Below are 26,755 nucleotides of genomic sequence, written 5' to 3'. Positions count from 1 at the left end.
ATGCCTTTTATTAATAAAAGATGTATAAGATACATACTAAATGATATGCTATAGGGCATACTACTAACAAAAATCAGCACCATTGATCTAAAGACTGCATGGAAGCCAATAACCTAAAGTTACACTCCTAAGTTTGAGTTTGTCTTTTGTAATGCTCACAGTAGTGATACTGATGTTTCCATTTCTGATGTACTTGATGAAGATTTCAGGGAAAAAATTACTAATATGACTAGTCCTTTTGCTTATTTTTTTTATGTTTATTCTAATAGGCATATGCATGGCATCTATAATAATTTAGAATCAGTTTCTATTAATGCATCAAAATTGATCTCTATTAATTTGGGTACACCAAATAATCCTAAAGACATTAAGTTAGCTGAAAATTTAACCCAAGAAGAAAGAGATAAATTTATAGCCTTATTAACAAAGTACCAAGAAGTACATGCCTCAAGCTTAAAATTAGATGGCCGATTCCCAAGCCAAGCTAGTGTCCCCATAGGAAAAGAATGATCAAAAGTTGACTTAGCTAATTATCCTAATGAGGAGTAAAATTTCATGCTATCAAGGATTAATAGTAGCACATGTGGACCTAAAGGGAGAAGGAAAATGATATGAAGACATAAGGAGGTATCTGGAAGTGAGAGAATACTTGCAATAAACCTACAAAAGAGATAGAGCAATAATTCAAAGATTAGCCACTCAATTTGGTTTAGCTGGAGGGCAATTCTACAAACTCTTATGTGTGATAGAAAAATAGGCTGAGCAAATAATGAAAGAAGTACATGCAGAAATGTGTGGTCCCTATATGAATAGAAAGGTTCTAGTTGAAAAAAAAAATGTTCGAAACATATAAGGATTGGCCTGAAAGACTCATTTATGTTCTTTAAGGTTATCGTAGTACTACAAGGACATCCACGAGGGCAACCCCATTCTCTTTAGTGTATGGGACTAAAGTAGTGTTATCCATTAAGCAAGAGGTCAAATCCTTAAGAGTGATGTTAGAAGCTAAGATCCTAGAAAATAAGTGGGCCTAGAAGAGATATGAGGAACTAACTTTAATTGATGAAAAGAGGATATGAGCCTTGTATCATATGCAGGCTTATCAGAGGAAGATAACTAGAGCCTTTAATAGGAAGGTGAAGCCAAGAAAGATCAAAGAGGGAGACATGATTTTGAAACAAGCTTGGCCCATCCCTTTGATTTAAGAGGAAAGTTTACCCAAGCTAGGATGGTCCATACATAGTCAACAAGATCTTACCACAGTAAGAATATCAGACCTGGATGCGAATGAATTTCAAGAACCAGTCAATTTAGATAGGCTCAAATGGTACTTTCTATGAGATAGGCCCGCTAGGCTGAAAACCTACAAAAGTTGGTCTAGGCAAAAGTAAAGGTTAAAGGAAAAAAAAAAGAAAAGAAAAAAATGCTAGATTGAAAATCTGCAAAAGGTGGCCTAGGCAAAAGGAGAGATGAGAGAAGATCTGAATGAAAAACCTGAGAAGGCCATTCAGCAGGTTATAAAGCTTATTTCTAACTTTGGAAGGTTGAAAATTTGTTAAAACAAAATATAAGAGGGAGTAATGGTGTACCTAAATAAATAAAGAAGCTTTTGTTGCATTAACCAGGAATATGTTTTATTTAATTATGATTGTGAATGTTTGTGTCTTGAGGGATACATCAAATGATTAAGTAATTGAACTGCATTGTTTTGATTTGATCCATGTCTTCTGAGTATGACAAGATAGGTGCTTGATATGAATGCCTTGTCAATTGTCCAATTTCAAAAAAAAAAAAAGAAAAAAAAAAAGGAGCTTGCTAGGTAGAAAACCCAAAAGGGCCGCTTAGGCAAAAGTTAGAGCAAGCCCACTGAGATGAAAACCCAAAAGGTCATTTCAGGCAAAAGTTATGGCATAAAGAATTGAGTTCATGGAAGAGAAAGGAGTCAAGGTAGAACAAGATTTTGAAATGGCTTTAGAATAATGAACCATGGGGGGAGAGAAGAAAAAAAAAATCAGAGGAAAATTGTATCGTGACCTTAAGGAAGTATTTTTTGGTGAACAATTCTTCTAAAAAATTTTGAGGTTATAAGAAAGTTTTTGCAAAAAGAGGTCCCCCAGAGGACTAAGTTTTTTTAGAATCTGTAGTAAAATCAGCATGCCCATGATAGGAAGTAACATATAGGAAGCATAAAAATCAGAGAGAATTTTGAAACCCAGTCATCCCAATTTTTTCAAATCATAAATTAGATATTTTTTGGTAAATCCTTAGATGTTGTTTAGGGCTTACGACATAGTTGTGTAAGGCGTAGAAGAACATGTATCAACATGTCACCTATAGGTGTTTAAGGCGTAGAATAACATGCATCACCATAGTTTCAAGTGTCGAACTACGAGGGGGTCTGATTCTTCCTCAAGATAGCGAGGGGGATACGTAGGTAGTTTAGGATCGCGATCCTAAATACGAACCCACAACATTTCATGACAGATGTTTTTTGGTAAGTCCTTAGACATTGTTTAGGGCACATGGCATAGTTGTATAAGGCTTAGAAGAACATGCATCAACATGTCACCTGTAGGTGTGTAAGGTGAAGAAGAACATGCATCACCACAGTTTCAAGTGTCGAACTACGAGTGGGTCTGATTCTTCCTCAGGATAGCGAGGGGGATACGTAGGTAGTTTAGGACTACGGTCCTAAATATGAATCCACAACATTTCAAATCACACAGTTGCCATTGTCATAAGACCGTAGCTAGTCTCATGACACAGAGTGTATCGACAGAGCAAGATGCACTCAATTTTCACATGACACAGTTATCACTGTTATGAGACTGTAGCTAGTCTCATGACGCTGAGTGTATCGACAGAGCAAGATACACTCATTTTTCATATGACACAGTTATTAACATAGAGTATGTCGACGAAGCAAGATATACTTGATCCTCATAGCCAATGTTTCATAGTTATTAGAAATTTGAGTTTCACTTTGACGAAACTTGAGCAATGCTTTCGCATTGATTTCAACTTTCGCCAAAGTGGGGCGCAAACTGTAAACCCTTATTTTGTGATGAGTATGTGCATTGAGGCCGTGGGAAACCCGATGATGAAAAATTGTATGACTATAAGATATAATTGAAGGCATAGAACTGAATTATTAATTTCATGGCATGATCTTGAAAATAATAATAATAATATGTTTTTTGGGAAATTAATTTAATTTAAATAAAATTTTGTTTTGTTTAAATTTAATATGAGTATTTCTTAAATGGACCTAATTGAGTTTAATTGGGTGTCATGGGCCTAAAAAAAGCCTAGTTATGAATTTTAAATAGGACTCATTTAATTTATTTTTTAAAAATTAAAATAAGAAAATATCTTTTTCTCTATCCCTCTCCTACACAAACTCTCTCTCCCCCATTGGCTCCACTCTCTTCCCCACTTCCTATTGGTGCCACCTCCTTTTTCTCTCTTCCTATTTGTTGGAACACCTCACCCATATCCCAGTCTCACCCAATTTCCTCAATCCCAGTTGTTTAAGTTATCTGAACCTTATCACCCTAGGACTCCAAACCCTACCACACCTCTTCCTCACTTTCTATTGGTGCCTTTCCCTTCCTCTCTCTTCCTATTGGTTGAAACACCTCATCCATATCTCTGTCTCACCCAAATTCTGCAATCCTAGTTGTTTAAGTTATCTGAACTTTATGACTCCAAACCTTATCACACCTCTCTCCCAAAACCCTATAAATACCCTACTGATAAAAAATAAAAAAAAAAAAAGAAAAGGAGGAGGAAAAAAAGAAAAAAAAAAAGGAGGAGGAGAAGACAAAAAAAAAAAAAAAAGAGGACAAAAAAAATTAAAGAGAGGAATAGTCAAAATTCTTTTAATTCTTCTTTCTTTCTAGCGATATTTCTTAAATATTAGTTCTTTTTTTTTTTCAAGATCTATGCCATGTAATGTTTAATTCTATGTTCCTTATTTTTAATTTATTTTATATGTTCATATAGATCATGTAATCATATTTAATTTGAGGGGATACACAACTCTGCACATGTTCAGTTTTCTGTCTCTCATATTTTTATTATTTTTCGTTATTTTTTGAATCTGTAAAAAATTTGTAAAAATTATATTCATATTCTACATGAAATTCTATTAATTTTAGGCTCAAGAATCACTAAAAAAGTTTTAATATTTTATAAGTTATGGCTGTTTGAAGTTAGGGTTTCTATAAAATTCGATTTGCAGGATACTCGACTTGTGAAGCCCATATCTCCCTTTTTTCTTAATATTTTTGTGTAAATCTAATGTCTAAAATTAATTTCAGAATCTTATGAATCTTTTCCAATTGGTTTTGCATTTATATCTATTGTGGTTAATGAGTTATAAATTTTACAAACAAGTAGTACGATTCTATCACTTAGAAAAGTTACGATTTATGTAGACCATTCGGCTATGGTTTTGTTTGATTTATAAATTTTATGATCTTGTATGATATGTAGGCTATTTTCTATAATTTTTTTATGATTTTTAGGCATGTCTAACTATTTTTAAAAAATCGGATTTCTTGCTACCGTTAATCTGCTAGAATTTGAAAATTATATATTTATGCATGATCTTGTATTTTCTTGGGTTTTAATTGATATTTGATCTATTTTTCTGTGTTCTTTTAATTTAAGAAGTGTTATGAAGTGTTTGAATCATGTTAGAAGATTTAGACCATTAGGTAGTTGTAACTAATTAGGAATCTTAACCCTTTAGGAGACTAGAGTTAGAATCCAATGTAAATTGTTATTAATATTTTCTTTATTTCTTTTATTTTCTTTAGTTTCTTTATTTTTTTTATTACAAATAAAATTGGTAAGTAGCCCTAAGGTAAGTACCAAAGAGGACATTTGCGTGGAGCTTATGTGGAGCTAAACGGGAGTAAACCAGGGATATCATTGCTATACTAGAAGAGAAGACCCTTTTTTAAGGGTAGCTTACCCCAATGACAACTGCATTTACCAACAAGTAAATAGTTCTAAACTCCTTGAACAATCATTGGCATGAAATTGTAGTAATAATATAATTTTTATTTGGTAAATTAAAATTAACTTTGTTTTAATTTAACTGACTTTTGCATGTAATTAATTTAAATAAATACTTTGTAAATTAAACTAATATTGGCATGTAAAATAAATTTAATTTAATACTTGGTAATTGTAAAATAAATTTGCATGTTAGAAATCTTTATTAGGTTGTGATTCTTTGGGCCTTATGTGATATTAGAATAAATTACACATGTACATAATTAACTTAGTTCAATTATCCTTAGGATAACTTGGTGAAAATTAATTAATTAATTAGGTTAAATAGAAACATAGGGTTATTTGAAATTGAATTTGTTTGTAAATTAAATTCTCAATAATAAATTAATTTTAGTCATTTGATAAATATCATTTAAATAATTAGCAACCCCATAGATAAGAATTATTTGTGCATGAAAATTGTGTGTAAACAACAACCTTTTTGTGAATTACTTGCGTGTGTAAGATTAGAATTGCATTTTTTAAGATAAAGTTTAATAAAAGAATATTAAACAAGACTTATAGAAACATTAGTAGAGGACTGACACTCGAATCAACGAGGTTAGACCTGGCGTAAGGAGTGCCTAACACCTTCCCCTTACGTACCCAATATCTCGAACCTAGACATTAGGCTATGGTAACGACAGTTCTGAAAACTCTGCAAGGAGTAAGTTGCCATCCATGACCCTCGGAAGAAACACTGAATATGTCACAGTTATTACCCGGGTGGCGACTCTTGTCTATCTATGTCTTCGTGGTATAAATCCTTAGTACCGTGGTAGTGTTATGGGAAGACGGTACTTACCAGTGGTTTGATTCTATTGTATGAAGTGCATGTCTAGAAAATGTTGTCTAAGGAGGTGGTACTTAAGTGAGACCATTGTGACTCCACCATCTTTCCTGGGTATTACCAGTGCATTTTATATAATTTTAATAGATGATATTTTGCCTCACGCCCCCGCTCCTACATTAACATATATTTATTACATTATAATTTTATATAGTACATACATATAATTTATTGTCATTTTTTTTACTTTTACACTACCTCTATATTATATTTCTTTAATATATTAAGATGATATAAAAATTTTGACATTTTAAAATGATAAAAATGATTATATGATTTAACCAATCTCAAATTATTTTATATTTTTAATTAATATTTTTATTATATTGCTATATTTTTTTTTCTTTATTATGAAATCTTCATTAAAATTTTGATAAATAAAAAGTTTAATCTACATAAAAAGTAATAAAAATAAAATACAGAGTAATTAACAATAAATTTAAAATATTATTTTATTTTATATATTAAAATTAAAATATATATAAATTAAAAATAATCATATATTAAATTTATTAGTTTAGGTTTGAGGCTTATTTGTTATTATCGTTGTTTGAAATTTTGTATTAAAATTATTATTAGTCACGTGCAAAAGTAAGAGCAATTCCCTGATATATATATATATATATATATATATATATATATATATATATATATATATATATATATATATATATATATATATATATATATATATAAGGCAAATTGTCTTGGTTCTATTATGTGACACTGTACATAAAGATATTAGTCTATTAATTAATAGTAATTTTAATTAATAATTAATAGGTTTTTCCTATTAAAGTATAATTATTTCTATACAATTACTATTGCCTTATAAAGCATTATTAATACTATTATTATATATCAATTTTCATTTTTTAATAATTATTTTCATACTTTTAATTAGTGTTCAATAATTTCTTTTGAGCAAGTAATAATACTTTCAATTTCTAAATTCCAGTCAACACAACATATTACTTCTACCATATGTAAATTTTATCCCAAGAGTTTATAGGACTTAGGGTCTCATGAGAAAGGATCTAATCAAAGTTTAAAGTTTTATATATTGAAGTTATCTTAATTAAAATCATCAAATGCTGGCATCACATTTTTTATTTTAATATTTAAAAATTAACATTTTAAAAAATATATTATATATTTCATTAATTTTTATTTGATTTTTAAATTTTTTTAAGTTTTCTTTTCATTTTTTTAAATTTTAATATTTACTTTATTATATAAGATTTATATATGATATATTATGAAATTATTTTAAAAAATTAAAATTATATAAAAGTTATAAATAAATTGTGCAAATTTGGCTAGCCCTTTCTCATTCATGCTATCTTTTTATTATTCTCCAATAACGAAGTAAGGTCATAATATATATATATATATATATATAATTCATTTAAAAAACTAAAATTAAAATGCTTACTCCTTTCTTGATCTCGTAACGGAGATTTAATAAATGATCTCCAATTTACTTTATATTGAATCTGAAAAATAAATAATAACCTTATACTATTATCACTTAAAATTATAAATAGTAAAAAATAAACAAATGAAAGTAAAAGTTAACCTTGTTACTCTGATCTCCACTGCTACTGACCTTTGCTATGCCCACATTTTTCCTTTCTTTTTTGTGCCATATAAATCCTGTGAAAATATGTAAATGATTTTTAAAATTATTTAATCATCAATACAAATTGAAAAGATCTTAAACCAATAAGATAATGTCCTTCATGATCTACACCACACTGTATATACATTTGGCCCTAGGTATACAGGAATGCATATATTGGGCCCCTTGCCATTACCTAATAATCCTGCCATCTATTGATTATGTCATCTTTATTGCTTTAAAGCTATTATCCTTTATGATCTACATTAAAAATTAAATACATCCCTTCTTAACTCTTTATCACTTAAAAAGTTACATCCTATATAATCCATATCATATTATCTATGCATTCCCCACATAGCAAGAACCCCTAACCCTTTAGACAATATCCAAAAGACTTGATAGACTTCTAAGCACGAAAGCTAGGTTAACTAAAGAGAAATCGGGCAAGGAAAATGTAACTTAAGAAAGCAAGTAAATACCTTAAAAACACACTGAAGAAGCTAGGCTGCGAAACCGAAAAGGGGGAAATACTAAAAAAAAAAAAAAACCTGCAAAAAATTACATTGCACTTAACCATTTAGAGCATGCCCAAAACACGTAATAAATGCTCACAAACAACAGGCAAGCCTAAATTAACTAAAGGGAAATCAAAATAAGCTTTGAAGCAACTTATTAAATACACTAAAATTAACCAAGCAATCTAGCTAAAACATAAAATAATTCAACTATTTAACAATCCATCATAAAGAGCTTAGAATGTCATTGTTAAATGCAGATCCACAATTTGGATTATAGTCAAGATTTTTTAAAATGGACAGTCTAATTCATATAACCTCATAAAATTTAATCTGAAAAATTCAAACAGTAAATAGAGAAACTATTGGAGAAGCTTGTCTAGACATAGAATGAAATCTCAAGCATTTAATGGCTTCCCATAAATTAGATCCTGCTAAAACATAAAATAATTGAACTATTTGACACTCCATAAAAAACTTGGATTGTCATTGCTAAATGCAGATCCAGAATCTGCATTGTAATCCAGATCTTTCAAAATAGTCAGACTAATTCATATAATCTCATAAACTTTGATATGAAAATTCAAACAGTAACAGAGAAACTATTGGAGAACCTTGCCTACACATAGAATGGAATCTCAAGCATTTAGTGCCATCGTATAAACTAGACTTATGAACTGATTTACATTTAGAGAGAACTTATATAACTTGATTTATTTCAGATATTTTCCATAAACATGAAAGGTTCAATCGGATATCTTGTTTCTTTGGTCAATTGGTTTAGTTATTGGATTGTTTCCTACATTTTCAATTATTGGAGAAGAAAGAACAGTTTTGATCAAATTTATATAAATGAATGCATTTTACCAAATTTATACTTGCAGAAGAAAGAACAGTTTTGATCAAGGTATGCATGCATGCATGATATTTCATTATTTTCTATATTCTATCCAGCATCTTGTTAAAAAATACATGCTTTGCCAGAATAACATGCTTGATAGCCATCCATATCTATATTATAATGTTGATACATTCAAGTTAGCCATAATACCATGATAGACTCTGCAACGGGTTTAATTTGTAGGCAATAACATTTTGGCTTTTACTGATTCCTTAGTGATAAGATTTATCGTTTATGCCATTGATATCTAGTAATTAAATAATGTTGTAGCTAGGATTATCCCAAGCTTTGTTATACTAGACTACTCCCTGATTACCTATGAGAACCTTACTCTGGCTTTAGTTTTTAGTAAGAAGAATCAAGTTGTGATTTTTCTGTTATGATTTATGCTGCATATGTATATGTGAAAATGTATACACAGCTAAATTTTAAGAACAATGCTTGTTACTTGATTTATGCTTTAAGGTTTTGATTTTGTACTTATATTTACAAAATATATCATATTTATATTTTGATTTAGCAACTTTTAAAAAACTTAATTTGTTAAAAAAATATTGTCTTATTTTTTAATTCTAGATTTCAATTGATCATTAAATTCAATGATTTTCTTTTCTGGGTACTAACTATGGCAGCATATTCCATTTGCACATTCTCTAGCTTCTAATTTCTCTTTGACATTGTAAGGAAATTTAATATTATTGATTTATTTTTATTGAAATTGAAATATATTATTGTTTAATTACATACCAATCATGAATGTTGGTTGAATTGTGCTTTGTTTTTCCATTTTTGACAAACATGTTGATGTTGTAGATATACCACTTGAGTATTTATTCATGAAGTTTATCTTCTAGGAATGGCTTTTGAACAACTATTTGAAATATACATAATAATTAGATTACAGAACAATATATTTTACTATATTTTACTATATTAAGTTTTGGGACATTGTAGTTTGCATGATGATAGCAAACGGAGGTGCCACTGATGTATATGTACTATTTTTTGATGGTATTAATACATTTATATGTTTCTTCATTTTTAAAATGGTTTATACTATAATGTTTTATTTTTAATTATATAATTATCTATATTAAAGTTAATGGTATACCAATAAATATAAATCCAAATTTTTATTTATATATAAAATGAATTAGAAACAAAAAGATATGTTATTGATAATTAGTGATATAGAAAAATCAATATGTAAAGACAAAATAATTTATTTCAAAAAAAATATTATAGAGACATCAATTTGATTTTGAAAAGAGATTTAGTAACAGAATAAATAGTTAATATCAACTATTAAAAGCAATTTAATTTGTCTCTATATTAGATTTAGGAGCAAATAATATAGTTTATAAAAATGTATAGAGAGAGAATTTTTTGCCCCTACAAGTTATTAATACAGAAAAATATGTCTTTGAAAGTTATATCACTATCAAATATATGTATATTTTTTTTCCTTATATTTGTCACTAATTATATTTAGGGATAACAGTAAAAAGGATAAATAATTATTTATTTATAAAAAGATATAGAGATAAACAAATAACTTTTTGAAATAATTTTTAGTCTCAATATAATATTTTTAGTGTAGTTTTAATTTTATAATAAATAGCTATTATTTTTAGGTAATTTATAATATATTAACATATATTTATCCCTCACTCAACCAGAAAGAAAACGGATTAGGCTGAAAGGCAAGGTGGGCTGATATGCCTCGGAAGTCTTAGGCTTGAGACGATTGGGAATGCTTCTCCAACCTCCAAGATCAGTCCCTCCCTTCATCACACAAACTACTCAAGCAAAAGAAAAGTCAACTTTCTATACGGAACTGGAATCTCATAGACTGTATCCACGACACCAATTGATAGAGAGAAAAAGAGAGGTGAGATTTTAGCCTCTTTAGTTCATGCCCTGTAGCATTGATCAGTTTGAATCCAAGTGATTTTAGAATTTTAATTAAATAAGTGGTATGGAACATACCTATAATTTTATATCGTGCATACATATAATTTTATTTTTATTTTTTTCATTTGTACTACCTTTACATTATATATCTTTAATATATTATGAGGAGATAAAAAATTTTAATATTTTAAAATGATGAAAATGATAACATAATTTAACCAACCTCAAATTATTCTATATTTTTAATCAATATTTCTATTATATTGTCATATTTTTTTATTATTTTTATTATGAAATAAGTTTAGTCTCCATAAAAAGAAATAAAAATAAAATACAGAGTAATTAATAATAAATTTTAAAATATTATTTTATTTTCATATTTTATGATTAAAATTATATAAATTAAAATTAATTATACATTAAAATTATTAATTTGAGATTAAAGCTTAGTTATTATTATTTGTAATTTTGTATTAAAATTATTATTAGCTATGTATAAAAGTACAGATAATTCCCTAACTTATATATGTAAAGAAAGCAAATTTTTCTTCGTACTACTATGTTGCACTTTACATAAAGAAATTAAATTATTAATTAATTTTTTTAATTAATAATTAATAGTTATTTCCTATTAAAGTGCAATTATTTCTCTACAATTATTATTATTGCCTTATAAAGCATTGTTAATACCGTTATTATATATCAATTTTCATTTTTAATAATTATTTTCATATTTATTGAAAAAAAATTATTTTCATACTTTTATTTAGTGTTCAATAATTCTTTTAGCAAGCAACAGCCCTTTCAAACTCTAAATTCCAGTTAACACACCATATCACTCTTATTATACATAAATTTCATCCCAAAAATTTATATATAGGACTCAGAGTCCCATGAAAAAGGATCTCATCAAAATTTGAAGTTTTATATATTGAAGTTATCTTAAATTAAAATTATCAAAAAATTTTGCCATTTAAATCAAAGCCATTAAAATGCTGGCATCACTTTTTTTTTTTTAATTTTCATCATTTAACAGTTAACATTTTAATAAAAATATTATATATTTCATTAATTTTTATTATAATTTTAAAATTTTTCGAAATTTCCTTGTCAATTTTTTAAAATTTTAATATTTATTTTATTATAAAATTAATATATGATATATTATAAAATTATTTTAAACAATTAAATTTATATAAAAATTATAAATAAATTGTGCAAATTTGACTACACCCTATCTAATTTGCTATCTTCTTATTCTCCATATATAATATAAAAATCAAAGTTCATTTAGAAAACTAAATTATAATGCTTACTCCTCTTTTGCCTTCGCAACGGAGATCTAATGAATTGTCTCCAATTCACTTTATATCGAGGCTGAAAAATAAATAAATGACATTCTATTATTATTCTTTAAAATTGTAAATAATAAAAAAAAATTTACCTTGTTATTTTGACCTTCACTACTCTCACCTCTTTCCTTTTTCTTTAGCGACATATAAATCTTGAAAAAAATATGTAAATATTTTTAAAATTATTTAATCAATACCAAAGAAATGAGTGTTTAAAAATCTCATATTTTTAAAAATGATTATACTATAAATTATTATTATTATTATTATTATTGAACTGGGGAATAAGTTTAAAATGGTAGAAGTGGGCTTAATAAATGCAATTTCCGTGTGAATTGATTGTGGATTGAAATAAGTGATTTGATTTAATGGTTTGAAAAGATTGAGCTCAAAGTGTAAATTTTTTAGTTTTGATATTTGATTTAATTTTAATTTATTAAATTTAAAAAAAATAATTCAAATTTAAAATGATTAATTTAGTTCAATTTAAAATTAATTTTAATTAAATTAATTAAAAGTAAATTTAATTTTAAATTAAATTAATTTAATTTTTAATCCGAATCATATGTAACCCAACCAGATTGGACAGGCTTAACCGAATATTCAAGGCTCAAAAAATGTAAAACAATGCGGAATCCACGCGCTTGTATTAAATTTCAATCCACAGAAAGTTTCAAATCTGGAACTGTATTACAGTAAACACAGCGTACTGGAATAGCGAGCCAAAGGGCCACAACCAAATTTCTCTCACAAACACGTCTCTCTCTCTCTCCCTCCACTCTAACTCAAACTCAAAACTTCCATTTCTTGTCCCACAAGTCTCTCTCTCTCTCTCTCTCTCTCTAAATTCATTTGATTACTTAATCACTTAAGCTGCCGAAATTGATTACCTTAATGATTTCTTTAGTTGCATCGAACTGAGGTACCTCATTCTTCCTCATCACTCACATACTCCTATAGTGAGTCATCACTCGCTCTATGTTATTTCCTTACAAATTTTTAGTTGCATTTTTTGATGAATTTTTTTGGTTTTAAATTATGCATAAAATTGTCAAATTTTAAGTGTTTCTAGTGAGCTCAGTTTCAATTGAGCTTGAAATGTACTTTTGTGGGTTTGTTTTTCACAATTATGTAATCTTTATTTGCATACTGTGTCTCTGTTTCATGGTATAACTGTTTGAATTGAATTTAGCTTTGTACAGATATGTTTAAGTGTGAACTTCCATTTTTTGGGGTTAGTTTATGCGCATAGAAAATCTAGCTTCCTTGGGGAAGGGTGGTGGTTTGTTTTTATTGCCATATTATTGGAATTTAAGGTTGTTAACCAATTTGGTGTGTTTTTTTTTTTTTTTTTTTTTTTTTTGAGGTGTCAATTGTAATTTGTGATAGAATTTATAATTATCTATTGCATCTATGTAGTTTAGTGGCTTGCTAAGACTTTATGTAATTGTTTTAGATTTATTTTACTATTGTTATGTGTTCATGCAGATAGTTAAACACTTTAGGGTGACTTTAGCTTGGTTTTAGTTGAAAGCATTTGGAAATTGGGAACTTTAACTTGTGGAGTATGTGAATTAAAGTATGTTGTTTTCTTTTTTTTTTTTTAATTTTTTTGGGAAGTGATATAAATGAACTTCATAAAGTTAGTCATTATTTTAGTGAGCTTGGATCTATTTGCCATTTGCATGTGGTGCATAAAGTTTCAATATTGAAAAGGAAAAGAATTAACTTTTTATTGTGTCTTGTTCACTTTTGTTTGGGGTTTTCAGTTTGTGTATTTAAGTTGCATGTGCTGGATTTTCCACGGAAACAGAGGTTGGAGTTGAGGGTAATGACGAAGGGAAGTTTGAGGAAACTGGATTTGGGAAAACTTACTCTGCTCTGTCTTCATCCAAGCAGCTAATTGATCATGTTGTAGCTTGTTCAGCTAAATTCTCAAGTATCTCTAGTTTTAGTAATGGTTTTGTTAAATTTTATTTTGAGTTGCTGAGGAAGACAATTTGACTAAGGTTTTGGCATCGAACAATTGAGTGAGACTGTCCAAAATAGCAGTTATGTGTATAAAATAACTAAGAACATGGAATTTGAAAGAATATTTATTTAATTATTATTATTATTATTATTATTATTATTATTGTGGGAGATGTGCTCAAGCAATAATTTGGACTTGTCCACGGTCCTTCATTTGATTTTTCTGAGGCAATGATATGGTATGCATGTGATGGAGATGTGCAACGATTTAAGTTGTGAAAATTGCTTCAAGTGTTAAGACGAACAATTAAGAAAAATTGTCTTTAAATTTGGCTGGAAGTCTTTAGAAGTAATTGGGAATTGCACAACATAAGCTAGGAGTGGGTGTCATCAGTGATAAATAGGCGTTGACTTGGTTTAACAATGCTCCTTAAAATCTTTCACTCAACTTGGTTTTGTTAACCAAGAGATGCTTTGTATTTCCTTTCATTAAGAGTTAAAGGTGAATGTGAGAGGGTTTGGACATTTACCCTGAGGAGAACGTTGAGGTTTTGAATCTAGAAGTACAATTAGCATTTTACCAGAAGTAAACTCAGAATATGGTTCTCATGGCATTGGAGTGCTATTTCTGAGCTTATGGCAGCCAATTGCAGGATTGCTCGCTGATTAGCGTGCTTTTGTTCCAGATATTCACATTCTTTGGCCGCATGACATAATGATTTGCCCTTTTTGAGCGGGGTTAATGCCTTCACACTGTATATTCACAAGCTGATGTATTCCTGATTGGAATACATATTTCATTGCCCAGTTCCTAGGTGTACCAGACAAAGATATACAGTTCTCAGCAACAGGCGCAGTCAAGGGCCATAAGGTGCTGAAACAAGTAGATTCAACTGGGGATTCAGACAATAATGTAGTTACTGTGCTCACATCCAAAGGTGGAATTAGAAGGAAACATCATCGAGCCTGGACTCTCTCTAATGTTATGAAGCTAGTTGAGGGTGTATCCAGGCATGGGGCTGGAAGGTGGTCTGAGATCAAACGGCTTGCATTTGCATCCTATTCGTATCGCACCTCTGTTGATCTCAAGGTATGTCTGTATTACCTTCCCACGGTATTTCATAAAGAAATTCACGTAAATGTAGGGAATTAGCTGCCCTTGCAACTAGTTCTTGTGTTAGATATGAATTAGATTTTTGGCTGATAACAAATTTAATTTTCAGGGTAAATGGAGAAATCTACAGAAAGCTAGCCTTGCACAGATATCTTCAAATAAAGGGGTGAGCAACCACATCTATAATTTCCTTCATCCATCCAAGTCGTGGCTCAAGGATAACTGTTTTCATAGATCCTCTGCAGATTCACGCTGTTATTAATGTTTTTATTTTTGTGGTTAATGTAGATAAATTCCCGAAAAAATGTCACTTCAATGCCGATTCCTGAACCGATTTTATTGAGGGTTAGAGAGCTTGCTGAGATGCAGTCACCGGTTCCACCAAGTCTAAGCTCAAGCAAGGTGGCTGGAAATAGTGTACATGAAAAACAATCAGGTTACTTTTAACATTGTAACTTGTAGATTTTAGTTGTATAAATTGCAAATAAACGCACATCAGTTTGTCCACATTTGATGATTGTTCTTTTGCTGCTGCCTCTTATGGTGACTGATGGTGGTCACAGTGAACAGTCGATATCCAAACAGACAAGACAACCGTATAGTCTGTAACTAGAATTAAACCAAGGAGAGTGGATCAGTAAGAAAATTTCATTAGTTTCAGTACCTTATACCCCCTGAGAGAGTATCATTTGAATCCAGCTAATGAAAAGGATTAGCCTCTCGACACCATTGCCAAAGATGAGGAATTAAAGTTGAATTTTGTTACGTGAATTTTAAGAAGCGACACAAGAACAGAAAATAACAGAGAAGAGAGACTTGGAGAGGAGAAAACTCTTTCCTTCCATTCTAGAAAAGATACAAGTATAGAACCATCCTTTCATCTACTATTTATTCAGCTTACAATAGAGTCCCAGCATCATGGAGAGCCAATTACATGAATAACGCATCAGCTCCCACATATATCAACTGCCTAACAAACTCAACAACTTCTTTAACGGTTTCTCAACAAACTAACAATACTCTATATTCTTATAGTGTATATCAACTGCCTAACAATACTCTCCAATGCACCGTTTCATCTCCGCTCTATATTCTTATAACAAATTTACCTGAAGTGCTACTAGGTGATTTTTTTTTCAATAGTGTGGCTTAGTGATTGAGCCTTTATGTGCTATTGATGTTTTGGGTTCAAGAGCTTATTTCGGTTAGCAGTTGAAGTAATCTTTGTATTCTTAAATTTTTATCCGCTGAGATTTAAGTCTTATTTAATTCAATTTTATGATAAAATTTATTTATTTATAAATAAAATTCATTTAGAAATGAATTTATTTGTTTAGTATATTGAAATTCATTTTATTTAAAATGAATTTTATATTTAGAATAAATAAAATAAAATGAAATGAGGTATAATAAGAGAATAATTTTTCACTTGAAATATATATAATTTTAAATTTAAACTTCATTTGAAAATTCTATTAATTTTGATGAAATTAATTTAATTATAATAAATTCAATTGAATTAATTATTAAGAATTTTAAATAAATTTTCATTTAAACTAAATACTAAAAATTTTATAAAATTTTAAAAAATTTATTTATACTAAATGCTATAATTTTAAATTAATTTTTTTAAAAATTAACGGTTATTGATTTATAAATGAAATTTTTATAAAAATTATTATCAGATGTACTCTTGAAAATTTGAATGTTGTCAATAATATGCATTGTAAATATGATAATTATCTGTTCTAAAAAATGACAATCATCAAATAAAATAAAATGAAAACGAAATCTTGATTCTTTTTTCTAGATTTCCAAAAAGAATTCAACTGTAATTCATGCAATTTAAACTTTTTTTTTTAAAAGAAAAGAAAGAAATTCAAAGGAATGATCTGGATCCTCGTGTTCTACAAAATGGGCCTCAAGATAAATCCTCAATTCAAAGCCCTAATTGTCTTCTCCTTTCTGTCCGTTAAATGTTAACAATCATCACCATCTCTACTGTACCTGCCACTCTCCTCTTCTCATCTCAGCTCCTGGGATCGCCCTCGCTCACTTCCGGTGTGGTAAGTCGTTCTTCAGACGATTCTATATCTCTCTGTTTTTTTATAAATAATTATTTCATTTCTTACGTTAAGAAACTGAATTGGCTAAAGCTTATACATGTGGAATTACTATTTTGCTTGTTGATTATGGGCTTGAACTCGTTTAATTACTAATCCTGCTAGAATCGAGGCTTGTAAACCTGAAAATTTTTGAACCTTTTGTTGTTTCTGTAGACGGTGGCGGCTAAAATCAAGCGAGAATGGGGATAATCGAGAAGATTAAAGAAATCGAAGCCGAGATGGCTCGAACCCAGAAAAATAAAGCTACAGGTTATTGAATTACATGTCTCACATTTTCATGTCCATGTTTAATTGATGCTGTTGAATTCCTAATCTCTTATTGAAGTGAAAGTTTTATTTTCTTGAGCTTATTTTGTTAGTGTAATTAATATGCAGAGTATCATCTTGGTCAGCTCAAGGCAAAGATAGCAAAGCTAAGGACACAACTGTTGGAGCCTCCTAAGGTATGCAACTCTTTTATTTCCTCTGCATTGGTTGTTGTTTGAGATGGTAGTGGCATGTGAAATTTATGGTGGTTATGCTAGCATGCAGTAACTACCTTTTTGGCTTATTTCCATTGCTTTTAGATTTTTCAAAGATTTGGTTACTTTTGCCTTTTTGAATCAGGGTTCTAGCGGTGGTGGAGATGGTTTTGAAGTTACGAAATATGGCCATGGACGTGTTGCACTGATAGGATTTCCAAGGTATCCAACTTTATGGTTTGCAAATTTTACATTTTTGTGTGTATGTGGGTAACTAATACATAGCATACTCATGCAAGAAACACAAATAGACTGATTAGGAACTATTGACACTTTGGAATGCAACTTTTACTTCCCAATACCAGTTAAGCTTGGTGACTTCCGTAGGAATTTATTATTGTCATACTGGGATTTCCAATGTAATAATGTAATCTGTATTGCTTTTTTTTTTTCCTGCGATTTTTTTTAATATCGTTGAATTATAATAGAATAATGTTGATGCTATCATTATTAGTTGCCTGTGTGCAGATATGCTTGACAATGCTGACAATTAAAATCGTATTTCTATTCTGAATGCAGTGTTGGGAAGTCAACTCTCTTGACATTGTTAACTGGCACTCACTCTGAAGCTGCATCATATGAGTTCACAACACTTACCTGTATTCCTGGTATTATACACTATAATGATACTAAAATTCAGCTGCTTGACCTTCCTGGAATTATTGAAGGTGCTTCAGAAGGCAAGGGACGTGGAAGACAGGTACAATGCATCACCTGCTTGTTTTCTCATCTTATGTTTTGCCATCCTGTTTCAAGGGGTGATAGGTTCATAGAAGGATATGATGGTTGTTGAATTGAATATGGTTCTTGCTTTGCTTTAGTTTATCTATCCTTTTGCTCTTCTGGCTGTGTATCATAAGAACTTTAAAAACTTTGTTTTTTTCCCTCTTAGGTTATTGCTGTTTCCAAGTCTTCAGACATAGTGTTGATGGTTCTTGATGCCTCAAAAGTAAGTGTTTATGTACCCTAAATGGTTTTTTGCTACCATTGCAAGCTGATGAATGGATACAGTGGCTAGTCATTTTGTTGTCTCCTGTCATCTCAAATGTGACTGTTTATTGTTGACTTCTTGCATTGTTATCTTTAGTTTGATTAATTTTCCCTTTAAAGAGGGTTTGCTTTGTTCAGCAGTGAGTATTTGTCATGGTCAAACTACTTCCTATCTGTTTCCACCCTCATTTTTTAAAAATATTTAATAAAATATGAGAATTTGCTTCTTGATTTTACTCCAAATCCCTTGCTTGCTAAAAAAGAAATGTTGTCCGCCCTTTGCTGTTTCATGCAATTTTTTTTTTTTAATTCTAACTGCATAAACTGTTGTAATTTAATCTATTTCCTACTGCTGTACTTCACCATCTTCTGTTTTTTTACCTTCATTTTCTTACATCAGTTAACCTGTTTACAAATAAATGTAGAGTGAGGGCCATCGGCAAATATTGACGAGAGAACTGGAAGCTGTGGGTTTGCGTTTGAACAAGAGACCACCTCAAGTAAGTTTGTCTATTGGGGATGCAGATTTAAGTATCAATGACAACTTAAAGGGTAATCATTAATCAAAGAATTACTGTTTGATAAAGTATAGTGGGTTCTCATCGTTACAGAGTATCTCCTTCCCACCTCAAGCTTTTCACTTCTTCTCACCTTAAGATTGTAATTTTGTAAATTTTTATTCTTCAAAGAACTTCCCTGAGCTTGAAGTTGAACTTATTGAAATGGTATCTCACTTCCAGTTAGGCCTGATCTTATTTCATGGAGATCACTTTCAGTGTGGCTGATAATCATTTGTTAAATCTTTAAGGATCTGTGGTTATTGGTGTAATTTTGTTTTTCGATTTCTCTGTCAGATTTACTTCAAGAAGAAAAAAACTGGTGGCATCTCTTTCAACAGCACTATACCTTTAACTCATGTAGATGAGAAGCTCTGTTATCAAATTTTACATGAATACAAAATTCACAATGCAGAGGTACTTCCTCTTTGTGCTGATGTCATTTATACTTTCTGCATTGATGATAGTATAGCAAAATCATAGGAAAAATGATTCTATTGTCAAATCTGTTCAGTCTACTCAATGGTTGATTGTAAACAACTTATTCTAATCACAGTAGTGACATAGAGAAAACACAGATGGGGGCATTGGGACTATTATACTTTATTCTTTTTTCCTTTTTACATCTTTTGGCTTGTTTCAGCCTAATTAATTCTTCACTTTCATATGACACGTCTCCTTTAGACAAATAGACAAGTTAATTATATTTTCATGCCTAATTAAGTTTGGCTTTCTAACTAAAGCATGATTCTTCATATAATAATTTGTTATATTGCCAAATTGCAAAATCAATGTTAGTTTGATGATTTGAAATGTTCTTAAATCAATTGTTCCCCTGCCTATAAAAGCTTTTCATGTTTTGCAGGAGCCTATATATACTAATTTCTTCTCTTAGAATCTTGTTCATTTTTTCCTCTTGCCTTTTGGGGGGTAGATTTGTGGAATTATCAATGTTGAAATGCCTTCTCTCTATATATTTGTTTATTGCTTTTAGTTTTCCATATGATATTTGTTGATGAGTTGGATGTAGGTGCTATTTCGTGAGGATGCCACAGTTGATGATCTCATCGATGTCATTGAGGGTAACCGCAAATACATGAAATGTATATATGTTTACAACAAGATAGATGTTATTGGTATTGATGATGTGGACAAGTTAGCTCGCCAACCAAATTCTATTGTCATTAGCTGCAATTTGAAGGCACGTTCTGCATATCTTATTTCTGTTAAATTATGGTGCTAATATGTAACTTGGCAGCAACGGAACATAAAGAGGGAAGGCACACTTTTTTTGGTCACAAACACTGATTCTGGGTTTTCTCAAAAAAAAAAAAAAAAAAAAAAATTGATTCTTGGTTTCTTTATGTTGAAAAAACATGTTATCATTCTGTTAAATGCCCATTTGAAAGCTATTTGGAAGACAAAAAATGATTTAAACAAACTTTTGTGCTAAAATTTACAAAATGATGTGAATGGCTCAAGAAACCTTGACCCTTTTCTTCGTGTTTCTTAAACAGCTCAACTTAGACAGACTACTTGCAAAGATGTGGGAAGAAATGGGCCTAGTGAGAGTCTATACAAAACCGCAAGGCCAGCAACCTGATTTCACTGATCCTGTAGTACTTTCAGTTGTATGTTGCATGCTTTAGATCTCTTCTTTATTTAATATGCACATTATGTATGGGATCTATGCTTTATTTGTGAATTTCACCTGTTTCTTGCAATTTTAGTTATTTCTTGTTGTGTGTAATAGGATAGAGGTGGCTGCACAGTTGAAGACTTCTGTAATCACATACACAGGAGTTTAGTGAAGGATGTGAAGTATGTTCTTGTGTGGGGCTTGAGTGCACGACACTACCCTCAACACTGTGGCCTTAGTCATGTTCTCCAAGATGAGGATGTGGTTCAAATTGTCAAGAAAAAGGTGATGAGAACTTAATAATTTGATGTCTGAATGATTTCAGTAGCCATTTTAGCCACATTTCTTGATATTCAAGATTTCGGAAATATGCAAGCATTCAGTTTTTCCTAGACTTGGAGATTTCCTTTTTCTTCTTTATAATTGTTTTAATTCCTGTATCTGCTATTGCAATTTTCCAGGAAAAGGAAGATGGAGGTAGAGGTCGGTTCAAATCACATTCAACTGCTCCTGCTCGAATATCTGACAGAGAGAAGAAAGCTCCCTTAAAGACGTAACATTATGATTGGGCATTGGTCTGATCTTCTGGATATTGTGCTTCACTGGATGAAATACTAGTGGCAGAGTGTCGCCGCTATACTTAATGTTATAATTTTGATAAACCCTTTTGGTGGTCTTCTAATTATCCTCTTTTTTCTTTAATATATTTACATAGTTTGAAGGCTGTATTTTCGGAGATGTTCATGATTTTTAGAACTATAATGATATATGCATCATTTATATGATTCTTGCTCGAAGGAATGAAAGATAAAGAGAATCACCTTCTCTTTTGGATTTTGCAGCCAATGATTTTTTTCAATCTATGTACTGGCACTAAATTGTAACTTCATTATTTTCATGCACTTGCCATTAGAGATCACAATTTAAATAATGTAGCAATGTATGATAATGCTATCAGAAAATTTCAAATAAAAATTGAAATTAAGTTTTTTTATTTTTTTTGGTAGTGTATACAATTTTATTTTATTTTAAAAATCAATCGCAATTTTATGGTAATAATACATTATTATAATATGATAACACATTTAAGATTAATTTATTTTATTTAATTTGTGAAAATATAATTTATATTATATTTTACTTATAAACATAATTATCTAAGTAAAACTAAATAGATTTTAGTGAAGAAAATGGCCAATTGATTCAAGATAAATCGGTTCAGCTAAGGAGCTGCATGGCTCTAGTTCATTCTATTCGCAGGGTGATGGGATTGGGCAACTTTCAATTTACTCGTGTTCAGAGAATCCAATTTCTCGGCTGATTGGTTGTCGGGTTTGCTAGGAATTTTCCTCTGGGCGCTCACCTTTTGCTTTCTGCTCCTTCCGGTATTCTTCCACGGCTGCTGGATGATAGAGCTGGAGTTTGTTATAGCCATTAGTTGCTCTCTTTAGGCCTTTTCTGCCTCTTTATTCAAAAATAAATAAATAAAGATTTTTTTTCCCTGAGAATCATGGTTAAGAATTAAAGATGATTTAGAAGGCGACGAGGTTTAATTATAAGATTTATACTTTATATTATTTCATAATATATAAATGGGAATTTTAAGATAATTTTGTTTTTATTAAAATAAATTTCATTATTTTGCTTTTGTTAAAATAAATTTTATTTTGTAAATTATGAGACGAATTAGTATTAACTCATTTGCATATAATTGAGTAATGGCACTACACAAACATAAAATTTTTCAAAATTAAACTAAAGAACCTGTCCATATCTCTAACAAAATAGCATATATTTAATTACACAACAAATTTTCAAAAAGAAAAAAAAAATCAAATTGGTTTAACCAGACAGAAACACAGGCTCAAAATCTGAGTTGAAAGGAAAGACATTATGAGGATAAAAATACCTATGAACCTTACATTTAGTTGAATTTCCACCATGAAAATTGTACCATGTCACTGTATCATACCCTAAAACAAGGGCAACGTCATTTGCAAAGAGATCAATAACACTTCCATAACTGTTCACCACCACTTCTTCAATCTTCCAAGCCTCCCTAAAATAATTCTCCATCACCCAAATCTCCAATTTGACACCTTTCTCATATAAAATTGCTAGTTTTCCTTCATGTTGAACCAGTTTTTTGCTACAAGACTCATAATTATCATCAACTAGTTGTTTTGGCAAGGAAATTAGCTTCCATTTCTCACTTCTAACATCAAATGCTAGTATCTTCCCACAGTTTGTGAGCCAATGAATTGCTCCCTTTGCATAAACAGCCACTCCATCATTCAAGAAATCAGGCATGGCTAATTTTATGTCCTTTGCCCATTTCCAAACGCCACTAGCTGAATCAAAAATTTCACATAAGATAATGAAATATCTGCAATTAAAAAGAATTAATGTTCATTATATGAAAAAAAAATTATATAAACTTAATTTATTAATAAACTCTGTGAATAATTTTATGAAAAAAGAAATGATAAAGACGAAGAGAAGAAGATGATGAAATACATACCGCCTAGATTGGCGATATTGAGGCTCGGAGAATCTCACTATCTTGTAATGCAATGGTTTAGATTGAAGAAGAATCATGGCAGTTTTGTAAGTCAAAAATTTTGTTTTAGGGTTTGGCATTTTCACCCATTCCTTAGTAGTAGGCTTACAAACGTAATACCTTGGTTTTACACCATTATATCCAGAGCTTACACAATACACCAACCCTTCATTGGAGATTGCTTCAATCTTCACCCTCTCAGGTAAGAATCCCAAAGAAGGTGACTCGTGAACCAGAAGTGAACTATCTTGGCAAATAAAGACAGAATTCTTTCTGTACTTTTCAAAGGCTTGGATGAAATATCCATTCACCATGCCAGTTCTTTGGCAGTGCAGATGTATGAAGGTTGAACCATAGGTTAAATGGTTCCACCGTTTGCAAGTTAGCCTGCATTGCTTGAGAGTTTCATATGTGACCCTCGTAAGAACTTCAAAGATCATTTCTTCAGGTAAGGTAGGAGATTGGTTTTGGACTATCTCCATGGAGACGCACAAAAATGAGGGAACCTCCAGAAAAATAGGCTCTGTAAAATTATGTTTTTGTTTGTTTCTCTTTCTCAGGGACTATTTATATGCATATGATATGTGAGCAAAGGCAAACAGGAATTCATGTGAATCTAAACATGAATGCATGCACATATATAGATGCTTACCAAAAATCATAATCCTAAGGCTGGATTGCTTATAATTAGAAAAAAATATTAACGAATTCAATTTGTGGGAAAATTTATAGACATTTTTGTTTACAATAGATGATGCTGCATGCATTGGCAATGGCAAAAATACTGATAATTACTTATATAAAAAATTTAGTTGACATTACAAAAATACAACGAACAATGTTGCACTGACATTCTAAAAATAATGGCAAAATTATATATCATTAAATAAATTTGACATTTATTAGTCCAATTGATAAGAATAAGAGTGGTGCACTTCAAAATTATTTATGTACGATATACATGGTTGATATCACTTAGGATTGTTCAAGAAAAAAAATTTAAATTTGAGGCATAAAAATTAATAAAAGATGCCTTTAATTATAAATATAAAATAAAAATGAATTTAATGTAGAAAAATATGTATATATACGATGCATTGTTTCGCGTTGAATTTGAAGATTAATTTTTAATAATAAAAGAAATAAATTTAATTTCAAACCCTTTATTAATTATCAAGATAAATTAATTGATATAAAATTGAAAAATCATTGAAATTAACTCTTGAATTGAGTATTTCCAAAATAAAAATTTTAATGCAAACATTATATTACTTGATTTGCAAGTTTCGCAGCTGCAGAAAAATGTTTGTGAAATATGCCAATCTTGAGACTGATAACCCTCATTTAACGCCTGTTCTCATTCTTGCAAGCCAAGTATGAAAAAGAAGACGATCATGAAAGGGCTTTGATTGGGCAGATAGCAGAAAGGAGATGTTTTTGAAGAGAATTTAATAAGAATCACCAAATTCCAAAGAAGAAAAGAAACAAAGAAGGATGCATCTAGTCCACTACAGCTACTTAAAAACTGGCTTGTCAACTAATTAATTAATTACAGCCTCTACGTACGTATAGGGATGGGTGCATATATAACCAATTCTGTTGTTTTTGTCTTTATCAAATTGGTAATCTCTAGGGTACGATGATTGATTACAAAATACGTAGAAAGTGCGCACTGTTTTTGAGATTGTGAATTGAATTAAGTATAGTGTCGAATCCATGGTTTTGAAATAAATTTATTTTAATATTTTAGACTGATTCTAATTCTTTATTAAGAGTTAAGTTAAAAAAAAACCATTATAATTTTGTATAACATGACACTTATAGATTGATAAATTATTTCGAATGGAGATAAGACTTATTCAAAATTATATAATTATCTCATCGATACACAATAAATATGGACTAACTTAATCCCTATAGCATCACTCGTTAATTAATTATTCAATATATTATCATGACACAACGAAATCCATTAATTAGGAGGGAAGAAATCTGGAGTTCAATTTCTGTTATCCATCAAAAACAATGTTAACTTCATGGATAATTTGTTTTTTTACAGTCCGTGATTACCAAAGAAAATTCATCCAAGGAAAAGGAAATTTGTCCAAGTCGAAAATGCATGGATCATTTCCTTTTCAATTGATACCATTTAGGGTGAATGTGACTGTTGTCTTATTGGATTGGATGGATCCCAGAATATGAGCCTGCTAGCTCTATAGTCATAACGGTATCTTCCCCTTACTTTCCTGGGACTATAATTAATTGCAGAAATAAGTATATATATATATATTTTCTGCTACAAGGACTACAGCATCAAAACCAGGAATGGTGAATCATTTCCACCAGTCACAGCTTTAGCAAACCACATCCACCATACTGTAATCCCTTTAACAGCCTTCTGAAGTCGGTGTCGATCAGCGAGAAAGTCAGAAACCATGTCCATCCTCTGGTGTGGCCTTGTGCTGTTTGGAACGATTGCCATTGCATTTGCAGTGTACGCTCTAATAATGATAAGATGGCGCACATCCCATAATGGGTTTTCTCATCCAGGATTAACCATCCCTGCACAGCAGATGAGCAGTGTTTCACTGAACCTGAGTCCATATTCAGCGTCAACATTCAAGTATAAGAAAGGAATAGAGAATTCTGAAGCACCTGAAACCGAATCCATTTTATGCTTATCAGGTTATGAGGATGAGGAATACGATCGACAGCTTTCACATTGCAGGCACTTATTTCATGCTACTTGTATAGACATGTGGCTTTACTCTCATTCTGACTGTCCACTTTGCCGAACACCAATCCATCGACTGGATTCTGATGATGGTGTATTGACAACAGAGAACTCCACAGAGGGCCTGCTAGATATTAGAATTTCATCTTGAGCTTTCTCCTCCACCTGGTTTCTTACCCGACCAATAGATCATGAAAAACAAGTAATTGTGATATGTCTACTTGAGGATAACAAAAGATTACGGTTCTAGGTGGGTATAAAATTTTTTGTATTTCCACCTAACAATGAGTTCTTCCACGTTCAACAATTTTACTAGGAAAGAT

At 30.4% G+C, this 26,755-nt stretch overlaps 4 protein-coding genes across 4 annotated transcripts; 3 read left to right on the top strand and 1 right to left on the bottom strand.

The window, feature by feature from the left end:
- Window positions 1-14,331: 14,331 nt before the first annotated feature.
- On the top strand, window positions 14,332-15,812 carry LOC110641526 (telomere repeat-binding protein 6). The gene is made up of 3 exons (XM_058150942.1): window positions 14,332-15,281; window positions 15,415-15,471; window positions 15,594-15,812. The coding sequence occupies exons 1-3, from the start codon at window positions 15,177-15,179 to the stop codon at window positions 15,750-15,752; spliced, it is 321 nt and encodes a 106-aa protein (XP_058006925.1). The 5' UTR covers window positions 14,332-15,176; the 3' UTR covers window positions 15,753-15,812.
- Window positions 15,813-17,207: 1,395 nt separating this feature from the next.
- LOC110641544 (developmentally-regulated G-protein 2) lies at window positions 17,208-21,972 on the top strand. The gene is made up of 12 exons (XM_021793323.2): window positions 17,208-17,371; window positions 17,585-17,680; window positions 17,807-17,874; window positions 18,038-18,114; window positions 18,472-18,652; window positions 18,845-18,901; window positions 19,368-19,442; window positions 19,797-19,916; window positions 20,530-20,700; window positions 21,017-21,130; window positions 21,253-21,423; window positions 21,600-21,972. Exons 2-12 carry the CDS (start codon window positions 17,611-17,613, stop codon window positions 21,693-21,695), a joined length of 1,200 nt encoding a protein of 399 aa, XP_021649015.2. The 5' UTR covers window positions 17,208-17,371; window positions 17,585-17,610; the 3' UTR covers window positions 21,696-21,972.
- A 1,008-nt stretch (window positions 21,973-22,980) lies between these two features.
- Window positions 22,981-26,135, bottom strand: LOC110641524 (F-box protein At5g49610-like). Its single transcript, XM_021793270.2, has 3 exons — window positions 26,019-26,135; window positions 23,660-24,261; window positions 22,981-23,524 (listed from the first exon to the last, which is right to left on the bottom strand). Exons 1-3 carry the CDS (start codon window positions 26,133-26,135, stop codon window positions 22,981-22,983), a joined length of 1,263 nt encoding a protein of 420 aa, XP_021648962.2.
- Window positions 26,134-26,583, top strand: LOC131169281 (RING-H2 finger protein ATL63-like). The gene has a single exon (XM_058128434.1). The coding sequence runs from the start codon at window positions 26,134-26,136 to the stop codon at window positions 26,581-26,583; it is 450 nt and encodes a 149-aa protein (XP_057984417.1).
- Window positions 26,584-26,755: the final 172 nt, after the last annotated feature.

Source organism: Hevea brasiliensis, chromosome 1 (genome assembly GCF_030052815.1).
Source record: "Hevea brasiliensis isolate MT/VB/25A 57/8 chromosome 1, ASM3005281v1, whole genome shotgun sequence".
In the NCBI taxonomy this organism is placed as follows: Eukaryota; Viridiplantae; Streptophyta; class Magnoliopsida; order Malpighiales; family Euphorbiaceae; genus Hevea; species Hevea brasiliensis.
Note: the sequence above shows the minus strand (reverse complement) of the source record. Positions and strands in the feature narration are given on the sequence as shown.